This window comes from Sminthopsis crassicaudata, chromosome 2 (assembly GCF_048593235.1).
Source record: "Sminthopsis crassicaudata isolate SCR6 chromosome 2, ASM4859323v1, whole genome shotgun sequence".
In the NCBI taxonomy this organism is placed as follows: Eukaryota; Metazoa; Chordata; class Mammalia; order Dasyuromorphia; family Dasyuridae; genus Sminthopsis; species Sminthopsis crassicaudata.
Genome location: NC_133618.1, coordinates 569,438,265 through 569,451,045, shown reverse-complemented (window position 1 = coordinate 569,451,045; position 12,781 = coordinate 569,438,265). Strand labels below are relative to the sequence as shown.

Here is a 12,781-nt window from a genome sequence, read left to right as displayed (position 1 = left end):
TGGTCGCAAACCTCTCCACTCCAAGTCTGGTTTCCTTTCAAGTGCACCATTGTGCTGACCCAGGTGTGATTCAGGTAAAGAACCCAGATTCCAAGTGCTTATTTTAGATAGCCAGAAATGCAAATTATGGCTCATGGCCAAGAGAAATAAGCGATTTTATCAGTCACAGAACAGTACAGTCCATTAAGAAATTTACTTTTCACCCTTGTAAGGGTCGGGTCTTGTTCAGTGCACCAGGAAGTAAAAGGCCAAGTAAGCTTGAGAAGAAGGGATTTCTGTGAGTAAACAGAGACCACCTTGTGGGCAGGAACTTTGGCCATTGAGATTGCATCGTTAATGGGAGCTGTCTCCTTCTCTGATTGGCTGTGTGTGAGCGCGCATAGATCCTATTTAAGCAGTGGGGAGGAGGAGGTTGCTTTTTTTGTTCTGGTTTTTATGTGGGAGTCAGCAGGAGGTCAGCTAGGCAGGATGTGAACACGTGACTAAGAGACCTTGAGCTTGCTCATGGCTGTCCCCTAGCACGCTACTGGGTATCTAAACCCTCATTCTTATGGTGGCCAGAGGTCTCTGGAGACCTCAGACAGACGTAAGCTTGGTAAAATTGGTTTAAGCGCTGCAAAAGACAGTGACTGGAGATTTCTCTGAGGGAAGTAGGAGAGACTGGCAGTAGTGAATGCAGAGGGGAACAAGGGTGTGCACGAATGTAGTGAATGCCCAGAGTTAACCTTCACACACCCTGACTATTATTTTTTTCTTTACTTTTGAGCCTTGCCTTTCCCTTTTCTGGGCCTTGTCTATCCCTCCGACCCCTATTTTTCTGAATCTAACTTCAGTGAGAGATTATGTCACTGGCATATCAAACTATCTTTCATGAAAACCAAACAGATTTATTCAAATACTATAGTCCCTTGTGCTTTCTAGGTCTAAGTCACTGCGCTTGACCCATTAATTGTCCTCATTATGAAATCCTTCATAATTTCCTAGTAACTTTTTAAATAAATAAAAAATGTACATATACAAATTATTCATTCATTCATGCATTCATTTGTTTTTTGCCAGATTCACTTTCCCCTGTAGAGCTTTCATAAGGCAGTAAAGTGAATTAAACCATCCTTCTTATGTATTCACTTGGTGTAGTTTATCGTCGTGGATGAGTAAGCAATTTCCACGTTTATAAGTAGTGATATTTCAATATTTGATAATTCTTAGAGTTGGTACTTGTAAAGGTACATAGATAGAAAAGCATCCATTCATCCAGTAGTATGGCACCTTGCACCATTCAGAATAGCCACAAACCCAGAGTAACTCAAATGGAGAAAGGGATGGAAATAATCAGCAAGAAGAAAGTTGTAAAGATCACAGAAGCTGTGATTTAGTTGATAGTTTATGGAACAGGAGGAAAGGAGCACTCATTACGTGGTGATGACTATAAAAGCTAGCCTTTACAGGCGCCACGACTGAGTTGTGTGTCGGGAACAGAAAAAGGAGAGAAGAAAGGACAAGAAGGAAAAGAAAAAGAAGAAAAACAGTAAGAATGGGAAAGAGCAGTTTACTAGCTCTCCTTATTCAATGCCATAGGTTAACACTTCAGGCCTGGCTCATGGATCCTTGTTTCTTTTCCCTCTCTTCTCCCATTTGTTGATTCCATTGGCTCCCTTGGGTTCAATTGTTTCTATGCAGGTGACTCTCCTCTCTTTAGATCTAGCCCTAATCTTTTTCCTATTCTATAATCATACTTCTCTAACTGCCTTTTAGACATGGACTGCTCAAACTCAACTTGCCCCCCCCCAAAAAAAAAAATTCTTTTCCCTAAACTCTTCCTTCTTTCCAACCTTCCTATTATTTTACTTAATCAATAAACATTTATTAAACACCTATGATGTGCCTCACCCTGTACTAGTGCTAGTTAGAGTGCTAGGCCTGGAGTTAGAAAGGCTTGGCATTTCAGTAAAGCTCTTCACAGCCTTGGCTTTCTGAATTCTAGTCTTCTTACACCTACTCCCCCTCTGTGTCCTCAGAATGGCCAACTTGCTGCTCCTCAGAGGCTTCCATCCATCTTCTGTTTCTCTTTGAGTGCTGTCTCCCTTTCTCTAGGCTTCTTCAAGATTCTTCAAGATTCAGCTTACGTCTGGCCTTCTTTGGGAGGCTCACAACTTGAAGCGCCATTCCTTCTGTGATTTCCTTCCATTCAGTTACTTACATGTTGTCTCTCCCATCAGGTTACCTTCCCTGAAGACAGAAACTGTTTTTCTTTTCTTTTTTATATCCTCAGTGACCTGCACAGTTCCTGGTACATCATAAGCTTTAATCAATAGATGCCTGGCGAATGACTCACTGATGAATGTACTATGTCGTTTATAAGATGAGATAATTATCCTCTTCCCGGGACAGGAATAGAGGAACGGTTGGAGGGTTTTATTGCAATGGAGGCCTGTGGAGACATTTACAGAAATGGAAAGCTTTGGGGGGAAGAATCTTTTGGCTAAAAGGCTGTTTTGTCTATAAGGAGCCTTCTTCTACAAGAAATACTTTGAATGCTATACCTTGGTAGGCCTAGCTGTCTCTAATAAAATCTAAAGTTACAGGCAGGTGGTGGTTCTAATGAATGGACAAAAACCTTTTGTGGTTATTGATAGTATAATAATAAATGAGAGTTATTATTAGTGGTTGTCACGGTAGCAGTGATAGCACCTGCTGCTCCCTAAAAGAAGCTTCCTGGCCAATAGAATGGGTCAGAAAGGGCTCAGTTATCTAGGAACAGCATGAGTCAGTGGAAAGAATGTTGGATCTAGACTTAGAGGGTCTGGGTTCTGATCCTATTATTGCATAAATCTATGATCTGGGCTTATCTTTTGCCTTTTGACATTGAGCAATCATTGAACTTTCCTGGGTCTCATTTTCCTTATTTGCTTCATGGAGAACATAAGAATGTTGAATTGTAGTAGATAGCTTCTCAGACACATTTTGGACTTTAGGATTATTATCATGATTAAAATTTGGAGTGAATGAATATGATTATAATTATAATACCCAAGGAAACAAGTTGAGTCTGTTTAAAGTGCCAAAGTTATATTTGAGGAATTTTGAGCTATTTGCCAAACAAATTCACAGCTATGTACGTTGAAAACTCAGAGGATTATGGCTAAGACAAATGTTCTTTAGAAGTTGTTGTGATAAGTATATTTACTTTAGAAAGATGCTTGTAATTCTGAAAAAAAAAAAATGAGGCTTTCACTTGGCCAAATCAGGTTATTCTTCCTCTTTTCCACCTTCTTCCCTGCCTCCAATGAATAAGTATTAATTTTCTTTCCCTCTATCTTCATTAGAAAAAGAAAACAATCTTGTAACAGATATGCATAATCAAATCATATTGATCATGTCTAAAATGTGTATCTCATTCTGCATTTTTAACCTACCATTTCTCTGCGAGGAAGTGAATAGCATTTATCATCATCAGTCCTCTGCAATTATGGTTACTTTTTTGCATTAATCAGGATTCTGAAGTCTTTCAAAATTGTTCATTTTTACAGTGTTGTTATACTGGTTCTACTCACTTCACTTTGCATCAGTCCATAGCAGTTTTTCTGAACTCATTTAAAACTCCCTTTCATAATTTTATAATTACTAAAGTTCTCTCTTTGTTCACAATTGCTTGTCTGTACATCTCTCTCCTAAGCCTGTCCTTTTGTCCTTCATTTTCCTCCTTCTCTGTTCTCCCAGTCTTTCCTACCCTATCCTGGTCTTCCTTCCTTCCTTCTTTTGATCCTATATCTAACCAATTCATCTTTGCACTGTCCTCTACCCTTAAATCCCTTGACTCTTTCTTTTTGACCCATTCACACTCTTCTAATGCTCAATTATAAATCACAAGTGTCATCTTTGTTTTTCTCTTTCCATCCGCCCAAACTGCTTAAATAATGTGGAAAAATTAATTCAATCTTACCTATTCACAAATGGACCATCATTGTTGCAGAGCAATCTCTTCATTTTTCCCTTATTGCCTCAATCACTCCTTTCCCTACCCCCCATTCCCAGTGATTCTTCCAAGTCTTTTCCTCTCTCCTCCAGCTTCTCTGTCCTGCCACCACAGCAGATGACTTTGCCTCCTCCTTTCCTGAGAAAATTGAAACCATCCATCATGAATTTCTTCATTTTCTCTACTCTACACCTCAACACCCTTCTAATTTTCATCCATTCTGTCCTTTCCGCTAGTCTTTGAAGATGTGTCCCTTCTTTCTGCTAAAGTTTACTCCTCTTGTGCCCTTAATTGTAATCGTCTGTCATTTTTGTGATATTGCCCCATGGATCATCTATCATCTTCTTTCCCCTTTTTTTTTTTTTTTTTTTTTTTTTAAATCTTTTCCTGTAGACTGACTTCTTCCCCTCTGACTACAAACATACTCAGGTCTCCTCCACCATTTAAAAACTTTTTTTTTTTTTTTTTTTAAACCCTGCCATCCTCTCAACAGTGATCTTCTATTTTTTCCTTTCTCTAAAAAATCATTGCCCACCTACTCACTTTTCAAATCCTTGCAATCAAATTTTCATTCTGTTTAACTGAAGTTTAGTTAAAAATCTTTAGCACTGTGAACATTAGTTAAAAGTGAACATTTTATTGTGATTTTTCTTTCTAATTCTTTCAGAGGTTGCTGGGGAATTTTTTATCCACTAAATCTGATGACCTCTTCTCAGTGCTTGTGGTCCATGCCCTTCCTGGGGCTTTGACACTGCTGAGCTTCTCCCTTTTCCTGGATGTTCTTACCTGCCTTTGTATCTGCATTGCCTCCTCTTGGTTCTCCTTGTACCCGCCGATGGCTCCTTCTCGGTTTCAGCACAGACAAAGATGGCTCCAAAATAGTGTCAAGACTTTGAACCCATGTAAGTGGAAGAAGGCTGGCGGTGCCTTAAACAGAAACCGAAAAAAAAAGTTGAGAAGAGAAAGAGCTTTATAGGGAAAGATTACAGATAAAAGATCAGGAATTAAAAGGGACCCCACATGTCATCCCCCATTTTACAGTTGTGGAAATAAGAGACTGTGTGAGGTTACGTTACATGCGTAAGACCTTGCAGGTGGTCATTGTCAGAGGTGGGAATTGAACCCAGGTTCTTTGGCTCTAGAAAAAATGAATTGTTAGTTTGAGATGAGTAGGATTCATCTTTCCTCCTAACCCTGCGCCTCTTTCAAACTTTCTTACTTCTCATGGATGGTGTCACTATTCTCCATGTCACCCTGCTTTGTAACTTCCTTGACTTTTCTGTCTCCCTTGCTCCAGTCGCCTAAGCTTGTCAGTTATAGCTACCATGTCATTTGCACCCATTCTCTTGTTTTTAGTGGTCCCTGCTTCTTGTCTCTCCCTTTTCCTTCACAGGGCTGCCCCTACCATCTCTTTCTCAGAAACCTTCAGCACTCCCTTTTGTCTCTAGAAGAAAATATAGATGATTCTATCTAAAATTTAAGGCCTTTTCCAATCCAACTCCAACCCATCATTCTAACTTTATTTTATCTTATCCCCTTTGAGCCATCTGTGTTCTAGCCCAATTGATTTACCACAAGCCCAGCCATCTACCTTTTCTGTTCTCATGAGCGGCCCCTTCTCTGTGGAATTCCCACTCTCCTTATTTCTTTCTCATTTTTTCCCTCGGTTCACTTCATCCGTGACCTCCTCTTCCCACGCCTAATTGTTTTGCAGTACTTTTCGCTAAGCGCATATTTTTCTGTGTAGCTGTTATATCCTCCCATCAGTCTGTGTCTAGTGGAATTTGTCTTTGTATCTCCAGTGCTTGGCGCACAGCAGGTTCTTAATAGACATTCAAACTTAATTGTCTGAATTGAAAGAGGAAAGCCTTTTTGGTTTAAGATAACCGTTATGTAGAATTACTCATAAACATTCAGGTATTCCAATGGAACTATACATATCTTTCTTTTAATGACATAGCAGGCTTAAAAAAAACCTATATTTTTTAACTTGCTAACTTTTATATTTGTTTCTTTTCTTTTTAAATAGGGGGTCTGGATCTCATCTTCATGCCGGGGCTTGGATTTGACCAAGAGGGAAACCGCCTGGGAAGGGGGAAGGGATACTATGACACGTACCTGAAGCGATGCTTCCAACACCAAGAAAGAAGACCTTACACAATTGCTTTGGCTTTCAAAGAGCAGATCTGTGATGCAGTGCCAGTGGGAGAAAATGATATGAGAATAGATGAAGTGCTCTATGAGGACAAATAAATGAATGATCTGGGTTTTGTACCTGAGTCAAGTCAAATGTGTTTCTTTTCTCCTATCCAGAAATCATTTGCAACTCTACCATGGTAGTACCAAGAACTGGGCTAGCTTTGGTGTAATTAGAATATAGTATGAAATATTAGTTAAAAATCTTGTGAATGATAGAATAATAGTTAAAAGTGAACATTTCATTTAGTGATTTTTATTTCTAATTTCCTGGTGTTAAAATGATAATTTTATATCTTCTTTGAAATGTAAATTATGAATGTGATTCTGTGGTCTGCCTTGCATAATGAAGAGAATTTAAATTCATTTAGAGCAAGAATTGTATTGTCTTATAACATGTCCCTTAATGGCTTTGCTTCAAATCCTAGGACACATAGGAAGTTTTGATAAATATTAATTGCTTTGTTGATGTTTATTTTTGGTTCAAATTTTAGGGAGGGCAAATAATACTCATCATGACTCTATTAATCCTCTTCTTTGTTTACCCGACTTGAAATTTTGTGTTAAACACTTCATAGCTTTTGTGGGCTAAAGTGATGAAGTACATAACAGAAATTGCTCATTGGTTTGCAGTTTAACACCATAATTCACCATGATTAGCCCCTAAATGCCTCATTATAAGAAAGCTACATGTTAGTATCCCAGATTCTAATGTCAAGTTCTGATGTTACATTGATTATAAACTCAGCTTCATTTATTTGGGGTTTCTGACTTAAAATTAAAATTTGTCTTAGGTTGAAAGTTGACCAATGACTTTTCCTGTGGAGAACATTTTTTGTTTGTGGTAACAACTTAAAAGTGGCATTATTTGAATAATTTGTTCATAATAGCTTAGAGGATTATGTGTATTTTGAGATTTCAAGTAGGCTATAGAGTATAAAGAAAGGAAGGTAGAAATAACAATGCTAGGAACAAGGAAGGTGTGGGATAAGAGGGGAATTATCTAAGATCTATAAGAACAAATATTATGTTTGTTAAAAAAAAGTGACCAAACTAATACTTTGAATCACTTTGACTATAAATATCCATATTAAATATATGTAATTGTAAAGTTTCAATAATGATGCTTTTTTATAATTAAAACACTTATATTGTCAGATAAACTTTTTGCTATAGATTTTGATCTGGATTTTTCATTGTTGGAAGGTTTTTTCTTTTTTTATATGAAATCATGAATCTATTACTTATAACTTGCACTAAAAAAATATAATAAATTAAATACATTCATTTCAAAGTAATGCCATGTGTCTGTGTCTCCCTTTGAACCTCTCTGTTATTTTTCGTCTATTTAATACTACAATGACTATTTTTTTTAATCATCTATATCACTAGTTTCTTCCCAATTCCCTCCAAATTAAAAAAACAAAACAAAACATGATTATTCTTTTTATTCCATGTAAATAAGGATAATGAAATAAATTAAATCAATTCTTTTCATAATTTTATGCTATAATATTTTATTACATTCATACATCATAATTCAATCAGCCATCCCCTAGTTGATGAATACCTCCCTTAGTTTCCTTTACTTTACTACAACAAAAAAGGCTGCTATATTTTTTTGGATATATGGAGCATTTCTCTCTTCGATCTCTTGGTTCTTTACATATCTAGAAATGGAATTAGTAGATCAAATGAATGTATATTTTGGTAATTTTTTGAAGTAGAGTTCCAAATCCTTTGGAATGGCTAGACCGATTCACAGTTTCACCAATAGTACATTAGTGTGCCTTTCCCAGCTCCTCCAACAATTGCTGTCTTTCAGTTGTGTCATCTTCTTTGCCAGTATGAACCAGCTTAAAATGTAATCGACAACTATTAAACAAGATAAAAATATTGGGCACTGTGGGGAAATTAGCATCCATTTTAGCTACTTCATGGGATTGCTGGAAGGCTCAAATGAAATAATGTATAAGAAAGCAATGAGAAAACTCTTGGGTGCTATAAAATTGCAAGACATTATCACAGCCATATACTAATGGTACTTTATTAGTTACCTTATCTCCCTGGCCTTCGCTTTCTTAATTCATAAAATAAACGATTGGGGTAGATGATCTTCCAAGTCTAACACTGTTATTTACTGTTGAAGCACTCAGTACTGTTCCTTTACATAACAGTTAAAATAACTGGTTAAAGTTTTACTAAGCTGCTTACATCCTGCATAACTCCCTGGTAAATATAGTGATGCACATTATACACACAGTAGGTATTCAATAAACAATGCTTGAATGGTTGGATGAAGTAGATGATAGACATGATTTGATCCCCAGCATCATCAAATCTCATGGTTCTCCAGTGGAAGGAGTTCTGGATTTAGAGCCAAAAGACCTGGATTCAAAATCTGCCCTTTTCACTATTTCTGTGACTTTGAGCAAGTCACTTTATCTTCCGCTTAGTTTCCTTATTTGTAAAATGAAAGTGGATGAGAAAGGAAAGGACTAAAATGACCTTTTTTGGTCCCTCAACATATGATCCTTTGGTCTAATGAATAATAATGTTAATATTTTATTTTATAGAAAGAATTGGGTATCTTGGTGGGGACAAGGTAATTACCAATATTTAGAAGTAATTTAATGAAACAGTGGATGCTTCTTTATTCATCTGGTGTAATAAATAGCATCAGTGGCACAGAAGTATTAGTGAAATTGTGACTATTTAATGGAATTGTGATTATCACTGGGAATAAGTGGCATTTTTTCAATGCTAAAATGAAAAGATATACAATATCCTGTATATGTAGAGTGAATATATCAAAGGAAGAAATTAAATCCAGTTTTGCTGTCTATCGAAGATAGATGATAAATCAATCTTTATAATCTGTAGCTGACAGTTTCATTTGCTTTTTAATGTTATACTGGTCTTTTGGAAATGCAGGAATTTCACATAAAGTAAGTTGTGTGATGAACTTTAATCTTATCCATAATTGGATAATAAAACTGAGTATGTACAGTAATTAAAAGTACTGTGATAAAAGACAAAATCTGCAGTTTCATATATAGCCATTTTTGAAAATTGTTAAGTTCAACTTAGGTCATATACTTGTGACACTTTAAAAAAATGTAATTTTGCTTATGAAATGAGATTCATTATCAATGATGTCCTGGAATCAGGACAGATTTTAAAGAGTAGGTGTAACTGAGGTGATTAACAGCGACTTTTTCTGTAGTTTAGCATAGCTTTGCCATGCCACATTTCTTTGGTCCCAGCTCCAGATCTCTCCTTGTCTTCCTCCCAAATCCCTCCAAAATGCAGGCAGTCTTCTATGCTCACATGCCTAAAGTAGTTGAATTGTCATCCTGTTTCAGAATCAACACTGGCCCCATCCACATGCATAGAGGTGCCAACAAACAGCTGCTTGTTCCACAAGACTATAAGAATTTGGTTGTTTTTAATTTCTGATTAGAGTGTCTACACTAGGACTTGGACCCATTACAGAAAAATTACATTAAAATTCAGGTAGCACTAGAATGGAAACAAATGTTTGAGAGAGTTCTTATATCACAGCCAGTCTTATAAATGAACATGTTAAATACAACCACACTATCTACCCAATTGGTTTCTAATGTATAGGAGAAACATACCCTATCAAAACCAAATAGAACCATTGTAGGATAAAACTGGACAGGACCTGGGATTATTTAATCCAGTGCCATCTTTTTATTAAGGATAATCACAGAGAAGTTCCTTTGCCTGAATTACCTGGATAATTGCCTATTTTTTTTTTGCCCCCCCCCCCCCCCAGGCCTTATGGCAATGTAAATAATTTGGGCAGTTTTAAATTTCCCACTATTCTATTACAGAAGAAATGATACACCCCTTTGGGTCATTGATCCCTTTCCTACTCTCAAGGGGAACTAAAATCCTTAGCTCTTCTCTATCTTTAGCTGAGATCTGGGGAGGGGGAAGGGGGTATTTGGTATTTTCCTGTGAGCTGGGATATCCAGGAAAGTTCATAGTTGCAAAGCCTCAGTTCATCAAGCAAGAGGTAGGCCAGGTGATGAAGAGGAGAAATTACCAGAATTGTAAACAAAATACATGGCAAATAGGAGCCCAAGGTAGCTGTGATTCACTAATGTCTGGGCTTAAACGCAAACATCATAAGCAATTTGTCAGGCTAAATGTAGTATACATACCTATATATTTTAAGCTCCCTATGGGATGTTTCTTAGCCTTCCCTCCATTTCTTGGAATAAGTTTCAGCTTTGGACAACCCCAAGTGAACTGTTTGAATTTCAGTTAACAGATCCTTCAATTAGAGATTACCAAGTATGTGGACACATGCTGGGAACCAGTTAGTGATCTGTGAGCTCAGTGGTCCTAAAGCTTTTTTGGCTTCACATCTTCCTAGCAAATCACATTTGTACCTCTGAAAATCTAATTCAAGCTAATAACCAAAGAACAAATATGCTGGGGGTAAAAAAAGTCACAGTTTTTAAGTGGAGTCAGTTTTCCAAGTGTATTTTGCTGATTTCCCCATTCCCTGTAGGAATGGCCCAATGAAATTTGATGCTTTTCTTGCATGGAAAGGTTAAAAACTAGTTCCCTTCCCTATTCTCCTAATCAGAAAGATACCTAGGAGCACAGAAAATCACACCAACATAATGACATACAGAGCTACAAACGGATACAAACAAAAGAAAGTTACATGTGGGAATTAAAAAAGAAAAGATAAATATATATATATATATATATGTGTGTGTGTGTATATCTAATATGTGTATGTATATATATGCTTGTATATAAACACACATGCATGTACATATGTATATGTATTATATTTACTCATGTGTTATAAGTATATATGTATTTTATGTATATACACATTTAAAAATGGAGCTATAAGGGGCAGCTAGGTGGCGCAGTGGATAGAGCACCAGCTTTGAATTCAGGAGGACCCGAGTTCAAATCTGGTCTTACACACTACACAGCTAGCTGTGTGACCTTGGGCAAGTTACTTAACCCCAGCCTCAGGAAAATAAATAATTAAATAAACAAACAAATAAATAAGTAAATGAATGAATAAATAAATAAATAAAGAGGGAGCTATTCAATTCAACAAATATTTACTGTTTATACTCATTGGGTTAGGTAGAGATAAAGACAAAAACAACAGTTCTCTTTATCAAAGAGCTTGCAGGAAAGGCAGAAAGGAGAGGAAAGATGCAATGGATACAGTAAGGAAATACAGATTGATATGAGGGAAGTGAAATTATAGTGATTGAAGGGATCCAGAAAGACTAAATAGTTAAAAGAGCAGAACTTAAGTTAATGCCTGAGGAAAGGCAAGGACTCTGAGATCTGGGTTATATTATGGAGAATAGCTAGGGAGAATATAGGGAAGTGTAAGATAGAATGCTGAGTATGAATAGCTAGTTGTTTGGTTTAATGTGTAGCCCATGTGGGAGTATGGTATAACGGATGGCCTTAGTCTTACTTTCCTCAAGTCTCACTTCTGCTTCATTCCTTTTGTGTGACCCCAGACAAATCAGTTAAGCCCTTTCTGGCCCTGGGATACTTTGCCCATATGCAGTGGTACAGGTAGTTTTTCAACTAGAGGCTTGTTATACCAGTGAAATTCAAGGTCAGGAAAAAGAAATAGAATTATGTGGGAAAATATGCTGGAAAGATAGGCTAGAGCCAATTTGTGAAGGGTTTTAAATACCAGCCTGAGGAATTGTATCACCTAGAAGTAATAGATTTCAGAGGTTAAAGGGATATTGCCAACCAGGAGTTAGGGGTTCTTGACCCTTTTTGTGTCATAGATTCTTTTGGCAGTCTGATGAAACCAATGGGCCTTTTCCCAGAATAATTTTTTAAGTACATAAAATAAAATACATAGGTTTGCAAAAGAAATAAAATTATAGTTATTGAAATATTTTTAAAAGTCAATGGACTCCAATCCATTGGCCTCTAGTTCAATTATCTCATTTGTAGTTGAGGAAATGAAATCTTAGACTGGAAATAACTTACTCAAGTTCACACAGCACAAGAGAGACTAACAGAAACCCAGATCCACAAATTCTTACAGATGAGGTTGCTTAGACTCACATTCTCATCTTGGAGTCTAGTTGGAGTTTGTTGTTGAGGACAGTTAAAACTGTATTGTGCCTTTTTATACATAGGTATATACATGGTAATGAATCCTAGTAACTGGTCACTGGAATGGATTAAATTAATTGGGGGTCCAGCTTTCTCTCAAGGGGTGGTTTCTAAACCATGCCCCAAACACTAAAACTTAGATTCAGTGGAAAGTGGATTGACATCAAGACTTATCAGTGGAGCTGTTTCATTATTAGTAACAATGCCAGGTTGGAGCATGGAAAGTGTGTTGACTCTTGGAGTCAGAAAGAACTGCATAAAATCCCCCTCAATGCAAGTTACTTAACTTCTTTGTATCATAATTTTGTCATCTATAAAATGAGAGGGCTGGATTCAGTGACTTTTCTTCTAGTTCTTAACTTGTGATCCAGATCTTAATTCCAACCCTGCCACTGCCACTTGCTAGCTGTGTGACCATTTGCAAGTCACTTAAATCTTCATTGCCTCATT

At 36.9% G+C, this 12,781-nt stretch overlaps 1 protein-coding gene across 2 annotated transcripts in view; it reads left to right on the top strand.

Annotated features, from left to right (window-relative positions):
• Positions 1 to 7,467, top strand: part of MTHFS (methenyltetrahydrofolate synthetase) — a 194,026-nt gene extending 186,559 nt beyond the window's left edge. For both annotated transcript variants that reach the window (XM_074295236.1, XM_074295235.1), the window contains exon 3: positions 6,006 to 7,467. In XM_074295236.1, the coding sequence (XP_074151337.1) occupies positions 6,006 to 6,229 (224 nt within the window). In that variant the 3' untranslated portion in view covers positions 6,230 to 7,467. The remainder of the gene's footprint in view (positions 1 to 6,005) is intronic.
• The last annotated feature ends 5,314 nt before the right edge of the window (positions 7,468 to 12,781 follow it).